The sequence below is a fragment of the Etheostoma spectabile genome, chromosome 6, assembly GCF_008692095.1.
Source record: "Etheostoma spectabile isolate EspeVRDwgs_2016 chromosome 6, UIUC_Espe_1.0, whole genome shotgun sequence".
NCBI classification, from domain to species: Eukaryota; Metazoa; Chordata; class Actinopteri; order Perciformes; family Percidae; genus Etheostoma; species Etheostoma spectabile.
In genome coordinates this window covers 15996475-16023272 of record NC_045738.1, presented here as the reverse complement: position 1 = coordinate 16023272, position 26798 = coordinate 15996475, and the positions used below count along the sequence as shown (strand labels likewise).

Below are 26798 nucleotides of genomic sequence, written 5' to 3'. Positions count from 1 at the left end.
AAAGAAGAATAATAAAAGGGCACACACTTGTTCTTTAAATGGTTCTAAACAGAACCAAAGATGAGTTTACAGCTAAGTGCTACTCATGCTAAATTTGTTACTTGTCAAGGCACACTTCAAATTACAAGGGCAAATTGTTTTTGAAACAGCTAACAAGAGGAAATGCATTTGCTGCCAAAAAAAGAAAAACACTCATATAAATGTCAATATCCAAATAATAAAAATTTGGACAAGGCTTTTGCACCACAAGACTACAGCATAGCAACATAAAAAGAGAAAACATGGCTACAGCTTCATCATCTTAGCTTTAATCTTAGTTTTTGTATCAGCATATAGCCCTGAATACATGTCAGCAATGTCTGTTTAGATAGCTAACTAGGAGTGCATGCTGTTGGAGTGGTAGGAGGCTTTCAGACTCCATTCATCATTTCAGGAATTTTCAAAAAACGCATTCTCTCGTGCAAAATATAAAGCACTGCTTGCAGCTTGTTACTGGAAATAAATATATATATGAAATGTGAATTCAAGCATGCTTTCACTCTGCACTGACAGTGAATCGTTTTTGTCATTTTTTCCTGCACGCCAACTTGATGAGTTGTGAATAGGAGTGTGGATTTCAGTGTATAATGGAGAGACTCTGCGACCCCCTCTACCTTGAGACTAGACAAGACTGTAGGGGGAACAACTAGTCCCGCCAAATTAGATTACGATTAGGGAAAGTAAGATCATTCTTCGCTGTTCCTATATGCTCAAGGAACACATTCTACCCAGAATCCCTCAGAGGGAGTGAATATACTGTATACTTGTCCTGGAGGGTTGAAAGTTCTTTAGATTCAGTAGTGTTCTAACTAGGCTGCAATATTAACTATTGATCAGTGTCAGCTTTAGAATTTTTTGTCAGTCAACATACATGTGCTTATTTACACCATCATATATCATACATCTATAACTGCATTACACCAGTTTTACCTTTGCAGCCAATTTGCTATCTTTTACTTTGGTTGGTACCTATGTGTTAGGGATGTTTGCCCTATTTTGTACTTTTTTGATAACTCATATACTTTACTTCTGAAGTGTTTATATGCTATGTCTATGACAGCCTCACAAACTGAAGCTTCGGTGGTGCTGCTTGTAGAACTGCTGCTGGCGCTCTTTGGCGCTTGCTTCCGCCAGCTTGTCTCTTCTATCAATCACTCCGCCTCTCTCTTTCTCCCCCTCATCCCCGGTTACGCTCCCTACATCGCTGAGGTCCCCGAGGTGCTCAATGGAGTCATATTTCTCTAAGTCGGAGGCGATGGTTTGCAGGCTGAAGACCGAAAGGGAATCCGACCCCGCCCGCTCCCTCTCCTTTTCATTCTCCTTGTCCTTGTATTTCTCCAGGTCAATGGCTGCAGCCACTCTATCCTTCCCCGTTGCACCACCGCCGCAGGCTCCGCCTTCTTTCTTAACTCTGATGTCGGACTCTGCTCCAACGGGGGGACTCCGTCCACCGCAGACACTGGTGCATCCTCCCTGGGCCTGGTCCCTCCCCCTCTGAGCGTGGATCTGCTCGCTGATTTGTTCCAAGTTTCTTAAGGCAATGGAGTAGCGGGTCTTTACTTTGGCTACGTGCTGTTCCAGCTGCAGCACTTTGGTTTTGTTCTCCTGGAGTCACACAGAGGGCACAGACACTTTTATCATCAATTTTAACAATTATTTTTAGCGATCGGTTTCAAGAACCAGTACTAAACTGATACCAATTCTGGACTTGTCAGTACCGCAATATCGACAAGCTCCTGGACAAAGGGCACTGCTATTGTTTTTGATGTCACGCTGCCAAGTATGGTATGTTTTTTAAACTAAAATGTGTTAGGCTATACAACAAGTAGCAAACTCCTTTGAGAGATATCTCAGTGTGTTTGTGTATAATGTAAACAAGTGAGCCGCAGAGAGTAAGAAAAAGAGACAGACAGTGTGTGTAACAAGGAGTATGAAGATAGCTGTGAACCTTGAACTTAGAACTTTGTATATGTGTGTGTGTGTGTGTGTGTGTGTGTGTGAGAGAGTGTGTGTGTGTCTGTGTGTGTCTGTGTGTGTGCGTGAGTGTCAGTGATGAATATTAAACAGTAAGGTTATAGCTGTCAAGCTAGCAGTGCAGTGTGTGTAAAGTTTAATTGTCGAAGAATAAATGCGTCAACCAGTCAGGACCAAGCCTTTTCCACCCGCTGATTAAAGTGACGGGTTAGACCCAACGTGAGCAACGAGCTAAAGTGGTCCAGGCTCACTTACATAATGTGGGCTGACTGACCTTTAAGGTGAACCATCTATTCTCATTTTAATAACAAGCTGCTCCTCCAAGTTCTTATGCTCAGTTAAACTCAGCGTGAACTGTTCTGGCAACTGATTTTGTATTGCTTATAGTTGTTAGACAAGACATTTGAAGAAATTCCTCCTGTCTGATTATGTATACAGGAAACAATTTAACTTATTTCTGAAAAATAAAAATAACTGTAAACTCTTTTTATGTCTTTATTCTTTGCACCAAGTTATAGAAGTAGTATCGATAAGAGTATCGGTATTGATAAGCAGTATCGTATCAATAAAATCCTAACCATAGCCATCCCGAATTGATTTTATGCCATAATCTACCAGTGACCTCCACTAAATCCATAACATACAGAATATGTTGCAGCATTTTTTGCCAACTCAGCAGCATATTTACAACGCAACAGAACAACTGATTTTCTTCATCCTGTCTGTGGTTAAGGTTTCACAAACAGGGTATGTTCTCTGTGCTCTGTATGTCTGCATTACCTCCAGTATGTGGTTGAACTGGGCCTTGAGCTCAAAGTAAGGTCTGGATTTCACAATGACTCTTTTTAGGGACTTTTGCAGCATCTGAACCCGAGCTTCGGCCTCCTGACAGGCGTGTGTGACCCGCATGTGCTCCCTCTCACTGCGAAGTCGCTCTTCCTCAGCTTCGTTTCACCCTGTGACACCACACACACACACAACACACCCAACACACACACAACAACCACACACACACACCACCACACCACACACACACACCACCACACACACACACACACCAACACCCACCACACACACACACACACACACACACACACACACACACACACACACACACTTCATTCTATCATTGTCTCCACTGAAGTTTGATCTGTATTTAAAGAGCCACTATAATGCTTTTTATGGATTTGTCTCTTTGTGTTTGCAATAGATGTATAAAGTACAAAAAAAACATTTACACTCCGAAGGGAGCCTTTCTCTCCCACAGACAGCACTTTCTCAACCGCCTAAAACGGGTCGCCCACATTCCTGTTGGAAATTCATCAATTAATGATGTCATTGATTGAGACAGCTAGCCCATTTTTTCATTTGTGCTATACATAGGTGCGGCCTGCGTAAGCACAGCCAACCCAGTGGCTAGTTTACATTTGGTTGACCAATCACAACAGAGTGGGCCAGCTGACCAATAAGAGCAGACTGGGCTTTTCAGGAAGGCGGGACAAGAGCTTAGACAGAGGGTGGAGGCACTGCAGCAATGGGCAGTATGAAAAACCTAGCATGTTTTTAACTTCAATGCATGTAAACCTATTGTATTAGACCCCAAGAGTACAAATAGGATGCTGAAAAGGAGTATAAAAGGGGCTCTTTAACTGTCAAACATGAGTGTGACTGTTGTGGAAGCATCTGACTTCTTCTTTTGTTTAGTATGTAAAACACTCAGATAAAAATACAAAGTAAGGGAATTACACTGATTACGCCTGTTGTTTTATTCCTATGGCACTATCTACCATGTTTTAGATAATATTTTTGTTCTATGTACTTTTCAGTTAATGTTTTACCTTGCTTTAAAACATGTATCATCCCATTGGAGACACTAGAAACCATCCTGGACCATACTCTACATGGCCCACTCAACCCAGGTCTGGTATTATTGTTTAATAGCACGTGTACAGCATGTCTCCGCCTCTCTGTTACCTTGGAAGTAGCATGGTTGAGCATCTCCTGCCAGGTGGGATCCAGGGTGTTCTTGCCATCAGCCATCAAGCCCTGCTCTGCTACATAGACCATCTCCCTGGCAGCTGTGTGCATAGAGACCGCTCTCTCATAGCTCAAAGCTGCCTTCTGGGTCTCTTGCTGTGCCTACGGAGAGCAGACAGAAAATGTACAGCACACAGAAGTGGAATATGACAAGGACACATCCCCTGTTCTGTTAAATCCAATTACAGTCAGATCTCTGTGAAATTGTGTTTGTAATTTACAAATATAATGAGGTTTAGTCCATCCGGCCAATAAATATAGTAACAGTTAGGTAAATAAATACAATCATTTATTTTAAAGTATGTAATTAAATGTTTAAAATTCCCCATAAAGAAAATATCACAATATTGCTAGAGCCCCTGCAGTAGCAGAACAAGTATTTGGATTGTGTGTATGGTTACATCCAGTAAAGTTGGATTGCAGCTTACACCTGGCATTAGAATGAATCTTACATGCATATTGAATGACTGCTTGTGATTAGAGCTCTGTTTCCTGCTCAGATATACTTTTAGATGATGATAACTGAAATTGTTGCAATACAGGGAAGACATGATCTTCAAAATCTTTTCTATGTTGTTTGGCATAGGTAAAGAACAGTGTGTAGGGGGTTTGTAAGGCTATATTGTAGGCACTCGGAAAAGTCCTTTTAAAAAAAATCTTCTATTGCAGCCAGGAATGCATTTGTAGTAGCACTACACTATTTATGTGGACAAATGTGTCCCTGACCACCCCTAAATGCTGTCTGAACAATCAGATCCCAATTTGTCTACACCCTTGAATCTGTGTGCCGAGTCTAAGGACACTTCACATGGCCGTGCTTACACTGAGGCTAGAACGAAAAACATTTTTAGGCACTATATTTATTCTAGTATTGTGAACTCTTGCATCTCAATATAGTTAGCTGTATTTCTATTATACTGTATTTAAAGGCATACATACTAGGGGTGTAACAATACCTCAATCTGGATTTATTTATTTACCATTTTGAAATTCCCATTAATATTTATTTTTTGTTAAAAATAAGTTTCTTTTTCATATAAATGTCTGAAAGAGTTCAATAATGAAATTGACAAATTATATTTTAGTTGTTTTTTGTGAGTTAATATAAATGTAACTAATTGTGTTAAATGGATATACAGTGCCTAGAATAAGTTTACACACCCATGCTAAAGTTGATTAAAAAGAGGAATAAAAAATATCTTTTGGAAATTGCTCTTAATTTTTTTTTTGAAAATCCAACCTTTTAAGGACACCGATTTTCCTTGTTAATGAATAATGTATTGTAAATGGTTTTATTTCAGTTGGCTTAATAGCTGGTGTGATTTGCATTGAGAGATGATCTTATGAAAAGTTCCCCATTAATTCCAAAAGGCCAAGGGAATTTTGTCAGGATGCATAGTATCCTGGATCCATGAAATAACTGGCCTTTAAAAGTAAAAATGTGACTGCCTCTATGGGAATTTAACATAGAGGTGTGTATACTTATGCCCCCCTTTATTTTAAGGAAAAAAATTAGTTATTTACAATACATTTTTTTATTCACAAAGAAAATTAGTGTCATTAAAAGGTTGGATTTTCCTTTTTTTTTTTTTTAAATCAACTTTAGCATGGGTGTGTAAACTTATTCAAGCCACTGTATGATGTCTCAATCTCAGGCCCCTGAATTGAATAAAATTCCAATCGTATCATGGAAGACTTTGATATCAGCAAATATTGTAATATTGCGCAAATATAATATTCTATCATTCTAAAACTTAAAATTTACACCATGAGTACATACTCCAGTTTGCCTTTAAACAACAATATTTTAAACTTGTGGTACACATTTAAATATATTTAGACACACATGGTGTTTGTGTGTACCTCTTTAGCAAGGCGACGAGCTTCATAGTAAGGTCTTGCTTTCTCTATGCAGCCACCAAGCTGAGAGCTCTGAGCATTTAGCTTCCTGGCAGACTCTGTGAGGATTTTCCGGTACCCTGATCTGGCATCCTGGATGGTTAATGCATGAAAATGACAAGATTAGATATGACTGATTCGATTCCACATAGGAGTATGGCTGCAAGTGAGCAATCAATTCACTTGAGTGTATAACTATCTGCACTAAAACATTTTCCATTTAACAGGTTCTGACTTTTCCAGACCTTATGCTTAAAGATATTGAAAACAAAAGTATCATAATGGTGAGGACCATCTGAGTAAATTAACAAAATATTCAACAACAGAGAAAGACTCTTAAGACATTCTTAGGGTGTTAGTTAATGTTCTTTTCACATTTCTCATGAGTTTTGTCAATATCAACATGTTTCATTCCATCTGTTTTCCATATTTTTCAGACGTGTAGGAAGACTAAACAAATGCCCTAATTAGGTGGAAAGTGTATTTCCGTATACTAAGAAATGTTTATGTTTTACTTACATCCAACTGGAGCTCTAGTCTATTGATTTCGGCACTGGCTTCATTAAGATGCTCCAACTCTTCCTGTGGGGGGAAAAAAGTGCTGATTTAGGCCCTTATTAATTTAATTCAATTCAATTCAATTCAATTTTATTTTATGTATATAGCGCTAAATCACAACAACAGTTATCTCATTGCGCTTTTCATAAAAGAGCAGGTCTAGACCGTACTCTGTGATGTTATTTACAGAAACCCAACAATTCCAACCAAGAGCAAGCCCCAGGCGACAGACGTAAGGACAAACCTCCTTTTAGGAGGCAGAAGCCTCGAGCAACAACTAGAAAAAAGAAATTGCATATTCTTTTAACACATAGAGTTGGATGAACATAGCTTCAGTATATATCTCATATACAGTATTATGATTACATTTAAACAATGGTGGAATGGTTGAATGCACAGGAGGAACATTAGGGCTGACAACCAGATTTGCACAGATTATGCACATCGCATAGACACATAGCTATAGGGCTGGGTACTGAAATACGATACTTATGACCGAATTGCATCCATAGTATTGAGTATAAAATAAATCCTGTTGCATTCAATGCCAAATTTTAATCGCTAAGGAGTAAATCTCAAGACCTCATAATGGTTTTGATAGGCCGTCTAGTTAAACGCCGTAAAGCCATATGCACAGAGACTGGGGTCACTGTGTTGTTGTATTTTGAGAGGCTTGACTACAGTGTGCGTCACATAGGTGTGAAGCTAAAAAATTAGACATATTTTACAATAAAGTATAATATTGTAATATATTTTTATTTAAATGGATTTCATTAAAATTGGTATCGAAAAAAGTATTGTTCAGGAACAGGTATCGAATTTACGGTATCGGAATCGAACATTTTCGAACCATAACCAGCCACTCATAGTTAAAGTTAACGTTACCTCTCCGTTAGGCTCAATCAAAATCATACCAGTGTTAGCTACCAGGTACTGTTAGCAATGCCTACATCCTGGTTGATTAATATGTTAACATTGCTTGATGGAGATTAAATAACCACTGACAAAGCGAACAACAGTTTCTGATACCTGGATTCTGGGGTCCAGTTCTTCCTCGTAGGGGCTGTGTAATTGCTCACCAGCTCCTTTTTGTTTTTCATTTTCGACTTCCTCGCAGGTGTCCCTGAGCGCCGTCTCTAGTGTTGTTCCATTAGTTTCGGCAGCTTTTACCTCCTCGTCCCCACCGGGAATAACCTCCCTCCAATCCCCCACGTCTGACTCCCCGGATCCGGCGGGGCTCTCTCGCAAGTCGCCTGGCTCCATTCCAGGCCACACAGTTTCGCTAGCAGCGGCGTTAGCTAAGGTTGCTTCGCCAGCAGACGTGGTGGCTAATTAACCTAAAAGTCCGGGTCCTGATAACAACGGTTGTGTTACTCAGCAGGGGTAAATTAGAAAATACTTTCGGTGGTGGCGAGTGTTGCTGAGTTTGCAATCTGCCATACCGGATTACACCGAAACACGAACCCACTGCAAAGCTAGCATAGCCTGCACCCTAGCTCGCTAAAAGACTCACCGTCAGTAAGAAAGTGACGGTTAGTTAACAGCAAATAGGTGATAACAAATAGCTATACTCAGATGAAACGTAAGAGGAGACCAATTAGTATGTCCCCCCATCACATGTGTTTTCTTCTCCATCTCTTATCGGTTCTTTATTACTTTAGCTAGGCTAGCTAGCTAGCTAGCAGTTTCTGTCTCACATCAGCATCATTACAAATGAAGTAAATAGAGGAGCATTAGAATTGAAACGGATGCGCTGAAACGTTTGAGCCACGTCGGCTACCGTAGACAACACTGGCACAGATGCAGAATGAAATTGAGCGAGTAACGTTTCAGCAAACACGTAATATACAACTTCTATATCTTTCTAGAAATTGAATGTCTCATTAGTGTTACAACACTAGAGTATATTCTGTATTGTCTCTCAATCCTTGATCGTAGCTATATCATGGCTGTACTAGAATTTAAAATGTTCGTTGGGTTTGAATAATGGCTGTAAAGATTTACTCTTTAGTTACTTGCATGTTCATTATCTCTACGGTCAGCTGTTTTGACGTGTATTTTTTAAATTTGTACCTTACTGTTAAATAGTAATATTGATTAACACTTAGTGGCCACCTGTTTACATTGCTGGCACTGTGTGCATTTGGGTTTTGCACCTTTTTGATCATCTTTACGGTTTACATTTTGTTTATTTGCACTCTATAGTTGCACTCTTTCCCACTTTGTACTGCTTTACCTGCACAACAATTTCCTTCGTGATAACTAAAGTTTTATTTTGTCTTAATATGAACTGAATTTTTTCTGTAAAAGCTAACTGAACTAAGCAACTCATCAAAAAGAAAATAGCTTTTTTATGCCAAAATATACAAACTCAGGTTACAAACCTGCAAGGTGTATTACATTGAAGAATCATTCAACAAAATCATGTGACATTCAAATGTAAGCTGGAAGAACTGTTTTTTATAGAAGACAATGATAATCAAATGACAGATTATACTGCAGGTATGACCAGTCACCACCACCATAAGCAACCATACCACAGAATGTATTTTCATATTTGTACCAGACATAAACAGTTCACATAGACTACCATTAATTGCAAATAATTTAAACAAAAGTGGCAAATTAGGTAATTGCATTGAATACGTTAATGGATGTCATGTGCACAATTAGCAGGATATAAAAATAGATATCTGGTGAATTACAGCGGTCGTGTCTAACAAACTGTTCAGGCTGTATCCTACACTATAAGATTGTTTCGGAGTAATGAAAAAGACCTGAGTAGCATTGGCAACAATAGAAAGAGAGGCAATCCATTCAGCATTATTAAAGACTTACATATCATTCGCTCAAAGAGAAACTTTAAATACATCAGTCTTTGGTCTGGAATGTTTTCCCCAACTGACATTCAGAGATTACAAAAAAGGCTTATCCACATACACTGTCTTCTGGATAGTCAGCTCCAGGTGGGATCATACTGGGTCCATCCTGGAGGAGGCGCCAAGTAGATTCTTTTTCCTCTTGACATGAAACTGACAACTCCTCTGTATCCTGTCCTTGGGACTCCAGACTTTAAGTCATCCATCACTCCCAGGTTTTTGGCCAGCACTTTGAAACTGTCCTTACTTGAGTATTGAAGGCGGAAGGGCCCAGTTCCTTTTAGCTGCCCCTGCTTAACATCTTCATATGTAACCAGGGGAGCACTGTAAACCTCCTTCTCAAAATGTTCTCTGTATGTCTCCTCCTTCAAGTAACTCAGATCTAACTTGGTGAAAGACACAAATTCGGTATTCAGTTTAATGTATCGCAGGTACTTGTCATAAAACTGACCCAGACTCACTCCTTTCCGGCCAAAGGTTAAACTTCGTGAGATCTCTGGACGTATACAGGCACGATTGCGGCGCTGCTCTGGCTGACGCATCCAGTCATCCCAGAATGAAGCGGGCCACTTGGGCTCCAGCTCCTCCCACACCTCCCTAAGGAGCATCCACCCCAGACCTGGAAAGAAGTCTGTCCTGTACAGCAGGTTAGCCTTTCCTGGATCCACGTAGCCATCCCTGCCATTGTCATTCCAGGCTGACACGCACCACAGACTGGGGTCGGATTTCAGGAGTGGCAGCAACGCTTGAAAGTACTCAAAGAAGTCTGGCGCCACCTAGGGTAGGAGATGAATTATGTCATTTTAGTTTAACATTACACCTGTCAACAAGTGAAATCAACCGTTTTAAGGATAAAATAACAGCTGTGAAAATATCCATCATATACATTGTTTTATATTAAAAAATAATTAACATTTAAATGTAACCATAGGCTTTTGAATCTCATTAAAGACTTTAAAAAGCATGAACTGGACCAATTTGATGCCACTTATTGATGAAATGTTTACCTCAAGGTCATCCTCTACAATCACAACAGAGGAATGAAAAAAGGTCTTGAACACTTGGTTAAGAGCCCAGCGGTAATGCCTGGAGATTTTGTAGTAACCCTGAAACTTCTTATGTTCTGGTCGCACAGCGATATCTGACAAGTCCGGCTGTTTCAGATGGACTACTTGATTTCCATAAGAACGGATCACCTCAGCAGTTTCGGCGTTTCCACAGTCCTGACTCACTATAATTGGGAAAAGCTCTGCTGAAGGACGGAGCTCCAGGAGTTTGTCCAAGCAGCGCCTCACGGTGACCCTGTCACAGGCGATTACTAACACGGGAATGACAGGCTGACGTGGGACAACAACCTTTGGTCCGTTTCCGTTTGACGGCTCCCACAGTGACTGCTGATTCTTGATCAGCATCAGGATTTCTTTCTGCATTTCAAGCTCGGCCTCAAACGTGTCTGCCATTCGGAGCACGTCTCCCATCATATCATTAGTGGGCCTTTCAGCCACTTCTCCGTGCTCTCCGCCCGTCTCGCCCGGCTGGCTGGGTGAGGGCCTGCCCCACAGCAGAAGCACCAATATGGCATTCCAGGTGATAAACAGGAACGCGCCACAAAGAATAAGAGAGCCTCTCTTGCGAAACATCGCCCAGAAACTAAATGGGAGGAAGGTGGGTTCAGGAGGACAGGGTCGGAATTGAAAGATGTGTCCTTGTTACAGACAATAGGTATGGGATATGGAAAAGGCAGCCTTTTTATCATCACAAGCACATAATCAGAGCTCTGGAGTCACACGTTGTTGGCACACTGGGAAGTTACTAAAGTTATAGGGACACAATACAGTGTCAATGATGGTGAAGATCGATGGAATATGATGGACAGGACTCATCTTGGAGTAAAGTTGTGATTCTGACAGATCCTCAACTTTTAATATCCTCTTAAATCTGAAATAAGCACAAAATCAGAGTAGGATTTATTGCCAAAGTAAGTTTACACTTGCATGGAATTTGGGGTGTTTGGTGCATACAATACACATAGAAAACCGAACAAACAACAATATAATAATAGAGCAAAGTACTAACTTTGCTAGTTAAGAACCTACATTTCCAATAAAAGGGAACACAAAGTACTTAAAGAAAATAAAGTTTTCAATAAAAGTGACAACAAAGTGGAAGTAACAACATTGTTTAAAAAATGAAACCAATGAATCAGTTTATAAATGCTAATGTCTATTTCGAAGGAAGTTGCTTCATGTGAACTGGAGTGATGATTCACCCTATCTCTGATCGATTTTATTTTATCACCTGTGGCTGCCTCGCTAAACATACGCCAAACCGTGTTATTTAGACAATAAAACACAACCATAAACACCGACTTCTTACCTCGCTGTCTTCCCTAGTGCTCAGCAAGCAGGTTATACCAGATACACTGTAAATACTGTAGCTTGAGGAGGAGCGTGTTGAAATTAGCCCTTACCTTTTAAGCGTGTCTGGTTTTTTGTGGCCATATCATCGATGACAAGCAGCGAAGTAAACAACACGAGCCGAAAGGACGGTTTGAAGCCGACGTGTAACTGTTCTCTTGTTAGTTTCCCGGCTATAAAAGCAACTTAACACCCCTTTAGTTGATCTTGTTTCTCACAAGACTGGAAGAGGAGGAGGAAAAGTAACACGACGACTTCCTGGGTAGCGAGCAGTCACGGGAAGTCCCGCCTTAACTGTCACCTTGAGAAATTACGCAACACTTAGACGTCCGAGAGGCTCTCAGCGGAGCTAATTAAGAAACAGCAACCTTTGATGTCTTTGTAAACATTTATCGTCTGCTTTTACACACTGTGGTGTCAAAATATGTTAATGAAGAGATCCTATCTTATGTAACAACATACATTTTCTGCTGGAGCTGCAGAGAAGTCAGTGGCAAAGTGGTTGGTTTAGTGGAGATATGTGGTTTTGATTATCTACACACTGATGACAACCTCTCAAACAGCATATAACAGCGTTTATATAACATCCTTTTTTATCTGTAGGGTGTTTCCTAAATAATAAAGGTCTTGTACTGCGGGCCTAGTTATGTACGATTTTCAGGTACTGCTTGTAGCCCACTTTATTTGAGTATATCCATGTTATGATACTGCAAAATGTCAGGGCAATATTGTACTTTACACTCCATTACACGTAGGCCTATTTAATATCAATTTCTACTTTGCAGATTCAGAAAATGAATACAGAATTAACGAATTATCATTAATTATCATTATTGAGCCACCCTACATATATAAAAGTAATTAGCCCCACCAATAAAGTTATGTACACAAAATAAATTAGCCTACTAATTATAATCCAGTAATTGATTGTTGTCAAGAGTGTGTACTTTTGATTTGGAATGCGTGTAAAAGAGTATTTTTAAACTGTGGCATTGCTGCTTTGATTTGAGCAAAATTTCTGAGTAGCCTCGATCTACTTCTTTCACCGTCTTATTTCAGCAGCAGTGGGGGACTACAACCTCAGAATCATTCATGTATTATTTTTATACACCCTATCCCACTGTCTCTGACAAGCCCCATTCCACATCTGTTTACACGTTTTTGAAACCTTGCACCTGCCCTGGCATGCATAACTGTATTTCTCCCCACCACTGTAGCAACACCTTCTTGTCATACAATTTTTTTTTGTTTTTTGTTTTTGCACATCTACACCTACTTCACTATTCAGACCACAACCTGCACTAACTCTAAAATGACTCTTTACTACATTTCAGCCTTTAAATATTACTGTCTTTCAACATTCAACATCACTATAGTCCTAATTTTGCACATACTGTACATTGACTCTCTACTTCATCACAGCATTTAACATTCACATAGGCTGTATTATCATGTGTAGTGTGTTATTCATGTTTTTACCACACTACCTACAAATATTTGCACTAACTGTATATTGCCTCTTTACTATGCACAGCATTTTGACAGACTGTTCATGTTTACGGTGTTATTACTGATCCCCATCTCTGATTAGATTACATCTTGCACTAACTGTACTCTGACTCTTTTCTACTCCCCAGCAATGTTGTAGATTGTCTATTTCATGTATATTATGTTATCACCATAGCACTTTCACACACCCATCAACTTATTTACACCTCACTTTGCGGCAGCTTGAACTGCCTATTCAATCTGTAATTTTATAGCCTATTGTATTCTGTTTTCCTGTACTATGTTGAATTTGAAACTATATGTTGTCTTGTATGCCTACGCTTCTCTTGACCAGGTCGCCACTGCAAATGAGAACCTGTTCTCAATGGCCTTCCTGGTTAAATAAAGGTTAAATGGTTGTAGTGATGGTGCAGTGGACATGACAGAACTTGTGGTGTGGGAGACCACACCTCTGTCCAAATGTGACAAATCAGGCCTACCAGCATTGTAAACTCGCTTATTAACATATTATACCTCATTTGTTGAAAGAAGAAGTAGTGTAAAGACATTTTGTGGGGCTTTACGTGCCAAAATATTTCTGGGCTATAGTGCCACATGCCAGGCAACCAGCAGAGTTACTTGTGTCAACTAGTTAGGCCTTAACTGGTGAATTGTAATTTTTGCCATCAGCTTTTGTAGCCCACATAGCTTATTACCTAAACAAATGAAACAAAACGTGTTAATTAATGAGCTTTAGAGGTCCTGGTATAGGTAAGATCTCATCTTCGGACAGAGACAGATGAGCCATCGCTTGCCCTTGTTTCCAGTCTTTATGCTAAGCTAAGCTAAGCTAACAACTGGCCACGGTACAGCCTCATATTTAGTGGTGGAAGAAACACTCAGATCTTTTAATTAAAAGTAGTAATAACACTATGAGGCAATAAAAGGCATTGCTATACTGCTACTTTTACTAAAGATCTGAATGACCTCTTCCGTCATGACTTTTATACTTTACAGGACATTGTTTTAAAAAGCTGGAAAGAATAAAAAAGCAAACCAATCAAGCAAACATCTTCAAAACACAAGAGGAACGAATGAGTACAAATCTTTCAATTACTTTGTACTTAAATGTGATTTAAATATTTCCATTTTCTGAGATGTAACAGGCCTACTTTTAATTTAACTCCATTCCATGTTTGCAAAATAAGTTTTTCCTCCTCTCCACCAGTAGTCTTACTAATGTACTAAACAAGGCATGTGGCTGATGTTTCTCAGGTATTTCTTGTTACAGAATTTCTTACTTTTCCTTAAAGCAAAAAAAAAAAAAACTGTTCTAAAAACAAGCAGTTGTTGTGTCACTGGGTTAAAGTCCAAATGTGCTTTGTGCATTTTCAAAGCCGAGTAAAAGTCAATAAATAAGGTTGGATCACAGTGTGTATTTTTGGTGCTGAGGCCTTGGACTGGGCTATCAGTCAGGTCTGCGTTCCGGGATCATGTGTCCAGAGCCGGAGTTGTCCTTGGAACAGGTGATGCCAGTGGGACTTTGGATGTGTCCATTGGCCTGAAAGAGGACGTATACAATGACATAATAACTAATATAGTAGCATTCATGATTTGTTATTATTTTAAAAGTGTTACATGAAGTCTCACCTGCAAGGCATTGTTTTTTATGTTTTGAGGCTGTAGCGCATCATCAGGGCTGCTGCTGGACCTCCACAACACCACCAGCATTAATTCTGACACCAGAGCAGTCAAAGACACGCAGCCACTCTTCAGGGTTGACCAGCCAGTTAACACGAAAGACGGCATTTGTCTCGCATTCTCCATCACACATGGAGACGTTATGAGCACGTTCAAAACTGGGAATTCATTCGTTTTCTGAACAAATGTCACTTTACAGATGTGTGGAGCATATGTTTTGGAATTAATCTTCCGAATTATTTGAGTGCACATGGTTAATCCAGGCAGGTTAGAGGTCAGTCTGCTTGCCTGCTGGCGCACCGGCGCGTTTTGGACACCAGATGAGTGCGCGTCCCCTGCGGATTGCAAAAGTTTACCGGGACACAATGTATTCGTTTCATTGGAATCTTTTTCTCTCAACATTATGACAACCACATGGGGAGATGTATATACTCTTCCCACCAGTACACGGTCTCCTTGGAAAGAAGGCTCCCAAGCTGACGCCTGCTTTGACCGGGTGCGCTCAGCCGGCGAGTCGCCGGTCAGACCGAGGCTGTGCGCCGAGGTGGCAGGCCGCTTCGTCGGCGGATTCCTGGTCCAGATATTTCTCCGACACCGGAGAACAGCAGACAAGGCAGAGGTGGAGGGTGTGGAAGCCATGGAGCATGGTCAATAAAATCCAAAACAAGCCGCTTCTTTTTTCAGGACTTTTTTTTTTTTTAGTTCCCCAATGTTTAACCTCTATCCAAGCAGTCACAGAACGTATGAAGGTTTATTTGCGTAAGGAGTGGAGGGGGGGGGGTCTTTCTGCTCTGGTGCACCCTACCATATTTGCCTCGATAGTCCGGGAAGGGGCTTAGAGGGGTGTGTCTTTAGGAAACGGGGGTGGAAATACCCAAGTAAAGTACAAGTAGGCTACCTCAAAACACAGTAGGATGTAGGAACATTCCAGCTTATAAGATATGATGCACCTGAATCTAGGACCTTTTCTTGTAGGCCTACCACAGGGTTTCATACTGCATTTCAGAGGGAAATGTGAGGTAAATACTGTATTGTGATCATTAGCAATTATTACTATAAAGTGAACAATTAAACCAGTGGTTTCAACACAAAGCAGTGTCTGGTTGGGGCCTTTGGACCAGCTACATTTATAGCTTTATATGAGAAGTCATATCTCCAATAGTTGTTATTCCTTTGTCACTCATTGATGAACAATTGGTAATAGGGTTAATTTGCATTAAGGAACTTTTTAGGTATCTTCAATTAAAGAGCTGGATAACAGATAACTTTGACTTGAACTATAATAGCCCTACAAAACTCTTGGCTACTCAGAGGCTTTTCCTAAACTCAGGACGAAACAAGAAATGAATAGGGAAATTGTACAAACACCGTGAAGAAGCACAGGCAGATAACTATTCACTCCAAAAATATATATATAAGGATTGGAACATGATCCCAAAATAATAAATAACTCTAGAATAACCTGGAAAGATTGCCTAAATGTAACCAACACCATTACCATCAATGAAAATCAGCCTTATACAATACAAACTCCTGCCAAGAATAAATTACACTAAAAATAAATCAATTTTGAGGCCTCTTTCTCCCCTGTTTGTATAAAATGTGGTATACACAAGGAGACAATAATACACGCTTTCTGGGAATGTGAGAAGGTTTGTAAGGTTTGGTTAGAGATCCAAAAATGAATCACCAACATTTGTAAAATCAAAATTGAATACACAGAGCAGAGCAGAGCTTCCAAAATACAGACAAGCTAAAATCCCCCATTGGATGGATGGTGTCAAACTATCTGGGGAGGTGCATGTGTTAAAGTATGAGTTTGAGCATGCATGAGTGTGGTTTAAGATCCTGTGGCGTAGAATACTGTTATTAGTAGGAGTTGTACTCTGATTGGAGTATGAAACTACACAGTATGCTGGTATATGTTTTACTTATTGATGGAAATAATGAAATATAATTAAAAAGTAAAAGGTTTGTTATTCATTGATACAACTGTCAGATAAATGTTGTGGGAGAAAGTAAAGTGGCATAAAATGGAAACAGGAAAGTAAAGTGAATAATAATGACCCTGAATAATGTGGCCTACTATACTCACATTCCCCCACTGTTTTTGGGGCAGGCCTGCAAGAGTTATATGTGTATAGCCTTTGTCAGTTTTACAGACTGTTTACCAATTATTGGAATATAGAAGCACATTACTTTACCATATATCACAGTGCTGCATTTATCTTGCTAGTTAAAACTTGCCTTTAAGTTTAAAAGTGTAGCCAATAAGCTGAAGGACTGCAGGAAAAACAGACTTAAATTTTACTGAACTAATATTTGCTTATGTCGTTCCTGCAGTTGGTTGTTGACTGATTTGTGTGTCAAGTTTGGTCCGCCCCACACCGAAAGAGTTGGATGGCATATTACATACATAACTCACCTCTGCTCAATATCTCATCACAGCTAACGTCACTGAGCAGAAACAATGCCACGTACATAAAGACAGTCATGCTGTCAAACAGGTTTGTCACCTAAGCAACCGAGATGTGCAGCCGAGCTAAAATAACAATTCCAACCACATTTTTAACTAGTCTGTTTACACCACCAGAGTGTCTGAAGAAGACATGTACAAAATCAGTTTTTACTTGAGAAAAATGTCATGAAAATGGACAGAAAATCCCCACCATACTGCACACAGAGAAAGGAACAACATATGTTCACATGAATAAAGTTGTTACCACATGTTTTGGAAATACTGAACCATGAGCTTTCCGTCTCAAAAAAATGCTTTGCTTATGTGAAATAAAATCCTTTCTTCGAAGTGGAAAAAGAAAATACTTACTGTATATAGCCTATACATCATCTTTGGTTAATTATGAGTTGTTCTACAAACAAACCTTAAACTGGTTGTGGAAATCAGCCTGATACAATTGAACAATACTCAAGTCTTTATATTACAATGTTTAGCGCAATTCAACATTTACAACTTATTGCACATTAACTGTCCATGAATTTACAGTTATAGGCTATATTTGGCTTTCACATTAATTACAAACATGTTAATAAAAGAGTAAAAAAACAACATACATGCAGGTTTGCCCTCTTTTCCTTGTTTATTGCCTTTGTGCAACTCTGAGTCGCCGTGTCCTTCATTAAAAAACAATGTTGGTGCCCTTGTTTTCCTTCATTCCTGTGCTTCACTGAACTGGCCTGAACGTGTTCCAGTGCTTTTGTTTTTCTTCACCATTAGAACAAAAGCAGGCAAAATGATAATTAAGTAATATTCTCTTTCTCCCCTTAAGTCTCTCCAGCCTGTCCACCCGTGACCCCTTCAGGGTCTAGTTCCTGGACTGCCCGTATTTGGCGGACTCTGTGACCCTGGCCTCACAGACCTTATATTCGGTATGATCACAAAGGCCAGAATCCCCACCAGCATGAGTGCCACAGTGATGGCGATGATGGACCCCACCACGACGTAGTAGCACTGGTTCGAGCGGAACAACCTGCGCAAGCGACCTCTGACCCTGTTTGGAGGCCTGCCTACGTTCACCACAGCGGTCGTGATTGTTCCCTGCTCCATGGCATCCAAGTGGAGGTCACCACCTGCTGTCACCTGGCCATCGTGGCTCTTTTGAGGCAGGCTGAGAATGTTAGACTTGATCTGGCTTCTGGGAGGAGGGTTCTTCAGGAGCAGTTTGCCCTTGCTACGCTTGAAGCGGATGGACAGTGCCCTCTGCATGTGTGATGGGAGTTTGCCTATGATGTCCTCATTGTTGCCCAGGCGGGGCAGGTCCTGGCCGTGGGGGAGCTCGGTCAGCGCACGGCATATGGGGCAGCACAGGGTCTTGACCTCAGGAGTGGTTACGTTGATGCGAGCAAGGCACTCCAGGCAGAAGGTATGCCCGCACACCAGCAGCTTGGGGGTCTTGAAGATGTTATTGTATTTGCAGAAACACACAGCACATTCAGTGTCCTCCACATCATCTTCAGGGGGTTTCACCTTCCTCCTGTTGCTCCGGGTCTCCTCACTCCTCCCCCGCTGACTCCCATGTGCCTGGCGCCTGCTGTCTCTTTCTCTCCTCCTGCCTCTTTCCCCCCTCTCCCCCCTCTCCGAGTCGGTACTCCTCGATCTCCTCACAGGCCTAACCTTCTTCCACATGTCCTCCTTGCTATTATGTTCTTTCTGATTGAATTTGGGTTTGACGTTGGGGGCCTGCCTGGCTCCGTGGCTGTGTTTCTCCTCGTCATCGTTCATATTGGAGGGATGATGTTAGAGGTAGAGTGCCGGCTGGTACTTATTCTGTTTCCCAACTGAAGCTGTGGAAGATTGAAGTTAAGATAAGTTTACTGGCTCACAGAAATCAGCAGAACAGGAAACAGACTGGATAAACCATAACAGTCACCATTGCTGTTTCATGATGATGAAGCAATAATGGCTAATCTTTTTGCTATCTCTATTGCAATTGAAATGCTACCTGTTGATATATTTTTTTTCAGTTATTCAACATGCACACGGGGCATTTGCCCTGATAAAAAGTTGCTGTATTTGTTTTATAGTCTTTCCTGCACAGGAACCATCAGCAAACATGAGAAGTATTTTAAACAGAATTATGTAAATGGGGATCTTTCTGATCCTGCAGACTTAGTGGGTTGAAACCTGTAAAATAAAACTTAACAAAATGGTGGGACTGGTCTATGACATGGCTTTATTGTTTTGAAATGTCATAGCAAACATTCCCTCATACCCGTTCATTTTACAAAGTCAGTCATTAACTCTGAGATTTTACCCTGAAGGAGGCACACACCTGAGATTTTAGCAGCCGATGTCCTTCAATGTGTAGAAAAGCATTTGAAGACATTTGCATCAACCTTAGGTGTAGTGACAAGTGTACAATGTTCTGTTCATTAAGGATTAAGAGGCTTTCAAACTAAATAAGATTATCGGTTAAGAACAGCAGAGAAAAACGCTCCTATAACAAAGAACAAGACATTAAATACCTTGACATTATTTGTATGAAAACCCACACACTAACCTGCTGAGGTAGATTGAATGTTGGTTGACTTAATGACTAAAAACAAGACAATTTAAGTCTGGTCTCTCTCCAATCCCTGTAGTCCTCTTATGTCTGCAGCTTTCCTGACATTTCTTGTTTTTTGACTGTCCCACAGCATTTTGTCCTGTGAACCCTCCTCTTTGCTGATGCCTCCTCCTCTTTCTTTTCTCGTCAGACCAGTTGGACCAGCTGTAGTAAGCCAGTGTTTTTTTTTTTGTCTCATGTGTGTTGCATGTACTTAAGATCGCAGCCTAGATAACCACACTCATCAGAACCCATATACTACTGATATTCTAGTGTTCCTTTAAGGCAGCTCTGCATGTGATTACAGCTGCATTTTCTTAATAGTCAATTAAATTAACAAAATTCTAATACATATTTCTCGGCTATTAGTTTAACCAAGAATTCAATATCAGATATGTAAGAGAGCCACATGCATATTTATTTTTGCCCTACGGGCTTTATGTGTTACATGAATCTAGAAAACTGCAGTGACTGTAGGGACAATTCCACTATCGCTGCATACCAAGGATTCAGTACTGTCAACACTGCACCTCATTCATGTCATACCTCCATCGCTCTTTTAACACTGTGGGTTTAACACCCTAACAAGAACAGCTGCCTAACATTAACTGTCATAACTGCACAGTCCCAGTTACTCAGAGTTTTTTGAATGACTGAGATTACACCTCATGACAATAGAATGCATCTTAAGGCCAGAGCTCATTTAAATATAAACAGTATAAAAAAAACAGAACAGTTTTGTTTTCTTTGTTGAAAAAAATCTTCCTCAAACAGACTGCTTTGTTACTCTTAAAAAAATGCTGCTGTATGAGGGACCCTGAATTCTTAAGGATACATACGTGGTAACATTTTGGATTGGCTTAAAAGTTTAGAATTAACACACTGGTGGTATTCCAAACATACAAATATGTAAAAAGTAAAGAGAATTTTATGTTTTTTTTTTTATATACTCCAATTGATTTAGTAAAAGGTCTTTAAATAACAAACCCAGTCCCAGTACAACTTTACCAGCATGACAAAAAGATGATAGGGGCCTAAAGAAATATTGTGTTGAATCTTGAAAGGTTGTAAATACTAATGTGATGACTAATTACTTAGCTGCAAACCAACAGACAAAAACAAGTGGTTGTAAAACTTTATTGCTGTAGGAATTAGTCTTTTCAGCTTCATAGAGGCTCCTCAGTAATTTGCACACTTTAACAGAGCGCTGCTTTTACAAATACACAATTTAAAAAAAAAAAAGTCAACAAAGAGTCCGGTAGTTTCAAAAGCACCAAGAAAACGAAGCAACAGTCTTGTTCTTAAAGGAGCTGAAGAACCCACCCAATGAGTCAGTACTGCTGTTATATATGTTTGTAATGCAGGAAACTCAGATCCAAGTGCATTAATGTTTCCTTGCTGTGGCGCTGCTGAAGCAGCTGGTTCAAGATACCAGTCTGTGAGTTTTTTTCCCCACTTCTCACCAGTCCCGTCTTTCGAGTCGGTGTTCAGGTTAGTTTATGCAGTTGAATTTGATCCAAAATGCCATATCAGTCTACAGCAGAAAACAACTGAAGACAAACACTTGAAGACAGGCTAGAACCATGTAGCTGCAACTGCATTTTCCACACTTTTCCATTTTATTTTTATACAATCAATGGCATTTTTCTACGTTTAACCTGCCCTGAGAGAGGAAGGGAGTGTGCCCCAGCACTTTTTATTTCCACCATCTGTCCCCTGAGCAACTGCCTTTTCTTCAGCCCAGCTCCTCTTTTGTTTTTCCTTGCTTGCGCGGCATCTTCTTGCTGCTGCTGTCCTCCAGCTCTTTGCTCTTGTAATAGTGAGGAGCCACTTCAAGCAGCCAGCCGCTGTCTATCTCAATAACCTGCATGCAGGAAGGAGAGAGAATAATCAATATGTGGATGTAAAAGCAGTTAGACATCGTACAGGAACACTTCTCACACTTCCTCATGAATGTGCTGTCTCATTCCTTACAAGCATTTATTCTGTGGAGGCTTTACAAGGAAATCAATGAAAGGCGTGACTATGTTATAATCGTTTAAATAATAGCCTTTTCTGTGTTTAATGATTGTCTTTCACATTGGCAGATAAGCTTCTGGAAAACAGACTACATCTACTACAACTACTACTGCAAATATTTGAGGGAGATTTAGGCGAGTATTTCAGTATGACAACATGAGCAAACAGACCTGTCTCATGAACTCCTTGGTGGTGAAGACCAGCTCGTGGTAGATGAGCCAGCGGGGCTGCTCCTCGAACAGAGAGCTGTTGGGGTGGACGTAGACCGTCTGCTGGTGCTTCACCGTCTTGTAGCCGCCTTTGCTCAGTCGCGCCGTGTGATAGAAATATCCTGCCGTCACCGACTGGGAGAGGGACAAGAAAGGGGTTTATCAACAGCTGATTCCTACAGTCTAATTGTAAATGCACAATTTATATGTAATAAAGCACAGGTCAGTTTTGAGATATTTAACGATCAAAAAGCAATGTATAAATGCAAACATGCTGTAACTGGCTTGTTTAGTCTATTAGGTACAGCATGGTCTATATCCGCAACGTTCAACTTCCGTAAAAATTCCGCTGGATGTCACTCTTTTGGGCTGGATTTCCGTCACGTCAAATTTAAACTAAGTTGGAATTTTAAACTCTGGATTTCTGAGGACTATGGTTAACCGCTCCTCAGATCTCTGCAGGGTAAATCCAGACAGCTAGCTAGACTATCTGTCCAATCTGAGTTTTCTGATGCACAACTAAAACAACAGACCCTCCTTCACAGCGCTGTGGAGGATGGTCTGGCAAAGCGAGACTAGGTACAGCATATTGCCAATCTCCAAAATGTCATTTTTTGTCACGCACAAAGAAAAAAGTGTTTTCAGCTTTGTGGCAACACATTTTTCACAAAATTCAGAGCTACATGGTTTTCATTGACAAGCAACCATAACATTTTTTAGTACTTCTTTTCTGTCTCCAGTTATCAGTGCTTTTTCTTATAGCTGGTGTGACAATTAAATGCTGCATTACATGACTTAAAAACTGTTAAAAAAATGTAAAATGTATTATAAATATTACCATTTAAAACATTATAATGCCCAGTTAATACTCATGATGCTAGAAGCGTCTTCTAGAAAATTCAACTAAGAACTAGTTTTAGTATTGAATCCAGCAGTAAGAACTTTCTCATCTTCGCATCATGTGGAGGTTTGTCTGTCATTTTGCCTCAAAACACAATAAGCATTTCAAATGACTAATATACTTTCCTTATTTTACATATAAGCACGGAGACATCACCTCCCCCTTGCTTATAACATCAGAGTACAGTCTAGACCTGCTCTTTATGGAAAGCGCAATGAGGTAACTGTTGTTGTGATTTAGCGCTATATAAATAAAATTGAATATAATTGACTTGAATTAAAACAAGGACAATGATACTAAATCCACATTATGGATACAACTGTTTAGAAAAGGGTGAACCATAAACATCAAGACTTTCTGAAGCGATAGTTTCTTTAGATTTAAATAATTACAAAGTCTATATGATTTATATTTATTGAAGTTTAAATTACTATAGAATTTGCTTTTGGGTTTTTGGCTGCAGGATTTGTGACACAGGCAAGGCAGCATGTGTTGGAAAAAGGTGTAACCCAACGGATAAAACAAACAACCTTTCTTATCTCAAGTGGTTTAGAGGAGCGTTCACAACACACACACACACACACACACACACACACACACACACACACACACCACACACACACACACACACACACACACCACACACACACACACACACACACACAACCACACACACACCACACACACACACACACACACACACACACACACACACACACACACACACACTGATTTGAGAAGGCTATAACACAGCGTCTGTACTGTACTTTTTCTAGGGCGTAACATGGTTAGTATACTCTCTTGAGACAGGCAGCATCCAACCGCAAAGTGGTCTTAAGCAAGGGGCTATATCTGAGGGTGACTATTCATGTTGTTTTGGAGACTGTTATGCAGATTACAAGATGATATTCGATTTGAGGGAACAGGATATTCCAAAAAATGATCGTTTGTGTATTATTAGTCCTTTCCTTTCACTGGGTCAACTTTTAAACAATTGTCACTCATCTTAAGTTGTTTAACCTTGAGCCAGTGTTAAGCCTGAGGTGGAGTCAACTAGAACAAACTAGAATTACTACATTCTTGTTTACATCCATGTCTGTCCAGACTCATATTAAATGTAGCTACAACCTTGAAGAAATTAACAATGGGTATCAAGGGTATTCTTTGGTGAATTGTGAATGCTTCACACTCACATTTTTAACCCGGCAGCTCAGAAGATCTTAATAACCACAGTTTCAAGGTTAGAGTCACCAATTTAGCATCCGACCAAATGTCCCCCCTTTTGTTCCTGAGATTTGGCCTTGAAAAATGACCACAAAAGTGTTTTTGCAGAACATTATATTAAAGTTAAGTTGATTGGGATACAATACGTCATTACTTTATTCAATGAGATATTTGTATGGAATGTTGTCAAAATTAGCGGAAAAATTCTTAAGTTATAACCAAAAACCAGACACCCAGTAAGTGTGCTGGGCTTTAAAGCCTATTTGACACAGCAGCCAAAAGTGGCATTACAACTTCTGTGTCCGTCACGCAATTCCTGGGGGCCCAAAAGTACTTTTTCCTACCGATTCAGATGACGAAACTAAACTCTGTAAATTAGTGGATCCCCTTTTTTATCATAACAAGCCCTGAAAAATGACTCGTTTTGCTCTCAGAATTTAATTCATTCGGTCCGATAACCTTTGGAAAGTTGCACAAGTACATAATTCAATCCCCATTCTAGTTAGCGGAGCTAACCCTAATGGTAAGAGAAGCGAGCTTTTGACCGACAGGATCAATCTGGTTGGGCAGAGGGGCCTGGGTAGCTCACCTGTTTGAGCGCCTCATGTACACAGGCTCAGTCGTTGCCACAGGGGCCACGGACCCGATTCCGACCTGTGGCCCTTTTCCTTGGACAACCCCAAAACTCAATGCCTCTGACTATTGCTAACCACAGCGCGGAGGCATAAAAGAAACAAATGTCTTCTTAGAAAAGGCATCATCTTCACCATGTTTTTGAATTTTTAAGTGGTTCTTGCATGCCACAGGTTTGCTCTGTGTTGCTTTTTTTCTGCTTTCAACTTAGTTGCTACAACCCTATCACTAAGACAGTTTCAGTTTAACTCAACTCTGTCTGCATGTACGTAACATGCCCAACTAATAGCAATGTTCACACAGAGCCACAAACAGAGTATAAGTTCAACCCTTTATTAATATCAGGAACCAACGTTGATACTGATTTTTTTAGGAAACTGGGGTAAAACTGAGGAACTTTCTCAGTATCACTGACCTTGCGAATGGGTAAGCTGTCTCCCTGGGAGCTGACCACCTCCACCTCAATACGATCCATCAGGCCCTCCAGCTGGTCCCTGACGTCCCGGGCTCTTCTCATGGAACGGAACTGGATGAAGTTCTCGTAGCACCACTGTGTGGAATAACCACTCTCCAACCACTGAGCGAGAAAGACATCATGACTGCAGTTAGCACAACATCAGGGTTCCAGTTAAGAATATCTCAAGACTGAAACAATTGTTCCTAAAATACATCGGCGGGTTTGCGAGATGTATTACATGAGCAAAAAAATATTCCTACAGGATGAAAGTTGTTCTTTGTATATTTCTCTCTCATCTTTGAAACTGAAATTTTTCCAATACTTTTAAGACCTAATACCTGCAAAACTAATGACTTTCCCCTCTGCCTCAGTTGTAGTTTGAGTAAAGTGCTAATTGACCAATGTTGGCAAAATGCTGTTGTTGATTATTATTGAGCCATCTAAACTACTCCAAAAACAATGCACTAACAACTATGCATACACAAAATATTTGCATATTAGGTAAGATAACTTAAAAAAAAGGGTTTAGCTGTCAGACACAAATAATAAACACTATTACAATTCATAACAGGAACACAGCAATTGACACTTACACTAATGTTGGCCTCAGAGGTGTATGTACAGCTGAAAGAAAACCTCTCTGACAGTTACACATTATACGCAGCTTTTTTGGACTGCATTGGACTGAACAGTTGTGCCAAATAAATTGGTAACTGATCTTCAGCTCCAACTGCTGTTACCCAGCTGTGTTTATACCTGTGTGTACACGTTGAGCAGCACCAGGTGGTCTCCCCCTGGCACCACAAAGTTCATCCTGGCGTTGTCAGCGTGCACCACCTTGTCTTTGGGCCGGTAGAAAATAGAGTTGTTCACCGACAGCATGGCTGCAATTGTCAACACTTCCTCTGAACACTTGTACCTGGAAAGAGGAAAAAAATAGAAATAAAAGTACATAAAAATGCAGAGATATGTACAGAGACGGCAAAACAATTTATATCATCTTACTTATACAACGTTTCCTTCTTGAACTACCAGGCTTTCATTAAGTTTTTTTTCTCAAAGGCCAAGGTCTCTTTTTCAAAAAACTTTTTAAGATGTGCCACATCCATTTCCAGCAACCCACTCCAGAAGCGGACTTGTATCTTTTTATATAATGTAACAAATGGTCACAAAGTTAACAATACAAGGGGCAGTACCAAACAAAATAATATTCAAATTTCTTCTTCCAAAGAAATGTACCGACCCATATCAGTATAAAGAGGAAGTATACCAGTCAAAAGTGCGCAGAAGCCCAGAAGGA

General features: G+C 40.2%; 4 protein-coding genes across 6 annotated transcripts in view; all 4 read right to left on the bottom strand.

The window, feature by feature from the left end:
- Nucleotides 1–292: 292 nt before the first annotated feature.
- Nucleotides 293–8246, bottom strand: sh3bp5la (SH3-binding domain protein 5-like, a). Its single transcript, XM_032517782.1, has 6 exons — nucleotides 7537–8246; nucleotides 6469–6531; nucleotides 5914–6042; nucleotides 3986–4152; nucleotides 2794–2965; nucleotides 293–1644 (listed from the first exon to the last, which is right to left on the bottom strand). Exons 1-6 carry the CDS (start codon nucleotides 7768–7770, stop codon nucleotides 1102–1104), a joined length of 1308 nt encoding a protein of 435 aa, XP_032373673.1. The 5' UTR covers nucleotides 7771–8246; the 3' UTR covers nucleotides 293–1101.
- A 592-nt stretch (nucleotides 8247–8838) lies between these two features.
- mgat1a (alpha-1,3-mannosyl-glycoprotein 2-beta-N-acetylglucosaminyltransferase a) lies at nucleotides 8839–12410 on the bottom strand. The gene is made up of 3 exons (XM_032518996.1): nucleotides 11857–12410; nucleotides 10394–11324; nucleotides 8839–10162 (listed from the first exon to the last, which is right to left on the bottom strand). The coding sequence occupies exons 2-3, from the start codon at nucleotides 11024–11026 to the stop codon at nucleotides 9464–9466; spliced, it is 1332 nt and encodes a 443-aa protein (XP_032374887.1). The 5' UTR covers nucleotides 11027–11324; nucleotides 11857–12410; the 3' UTR covers nucleotides 8839–9463.
- Nucleotides 12411–12616: 206 nt separating this feature from the next.
- rnf183 (ring finger protein 183) lies at nucleotides 12617–20168 on the bottom strand. 2 transcript variants are annotated; one of them, XR_004332471.1, is made up of 2 exons: nucleotides 14942–19294; nucleotides 12617–14852 (listed from the first exon to the last, which is right to left on the bottom strand). XR_004332471.1 is itself a non-coding variant. In XM_032518997.1 (2 exons), the coding sequence occupies exon 2, from the start codon at nucleotides 19230–19232 to the stop codon at nucleotides 18309–18311; it is 924 nt and encodes a 307-aa protein (XP_032374888.1). In that variant the 5' UTR covers nucleotides 19233–19294; nucleotides 20011–20168; the 3' UTR covers nucleotides 18133–18308. The 2 variants fall into 2 exon arrangements, 1 of the variants encoding a protein (XP_032374888.1); XM_032518997.1 differs by lacking the exon at nucleotides 12617–14852 and adding an exon at nucleotides 20011–20168 and having other exon boundaries at nucleotides 18133–19294.
- A 1010-nt stretch (nucleotides 20169–21178) lies between these two features.
- dhx16 (DEAH (Asp-Glu-Ala-His) box polypeptide 16) overlaps nucleotides 21179–26798 on the bottom strand; it is a 14953-nt gene continuing 9333 nt past the window's right edge. For both annotated transcript variants that reach the window (XM_032518960.1, XM_032518959.1), the window contains exons 18-21: nucleotides 26255–26417; nucleotides 25457–25618; nucleotides 22245–22418; nucleotides 21179–21919 (exon numbers count right to left, since the gene is read on the bottom strand). In XM_032518960.1, coding sequence (XP_032374851.1) covers nucleotides 21791–21919; nucleotides 22245–22418; nucleotides 25457–25618; nucleotides 26255–26417 — 628 coding nt within the window. In that variant the 3' untranslated portion in view covers nucleotides 21179–21790. The remainder of the gene's footprint in view (nucleotides 21920–22244; nucleotides 22419–25456; nucleotides 25619–26254; nucleotides 26418–26798) is intronic.

Coding starts and splice junctions, on each gene's coding strand:
- sh3bp5la (XM_032517782.1), bottom strand. CDS start 7,770: ATGGAGCCAGGCGACTTGCGAGAGAGCCCCGCCGGATCCGGGGAGTCA. Junction 6,043..6,468: donor GACTAGAGCTCCAGTTGGAT/GTAAGTAAAACA, acceptor TTAACCATCCAG/GATGCCAGATCAGGGTACCG. Junction 4,153..5,913: donor CTCGTCGCCTTGCTAAAGAG/GTACACACAAAC, acceptor TGCTCTCCGTAG/GCACAGCAAGAGACCCAGAA.
- mgat1a (XM_032518996.1), bottom strand. CDS start 11,026: ATGTTTCGCAAGAGAGGCTCTCTTATTCTTTGTGGCGCGTTCCTGTTT. Junction 10,163..10,393: donor TTGTAGAGGATGACCTTGAG/GTAAACATTTCA, acceptor CTCCTACCCTAG/GTGGCGCCAGACTTCTTTGA.
- rnf183 (XM_032518997.1), bottom strand. CDS start 19,232: ATGAACGATGACGAGGAGAAACACAGCCACGGAGCCAGGCAGGCCCCC.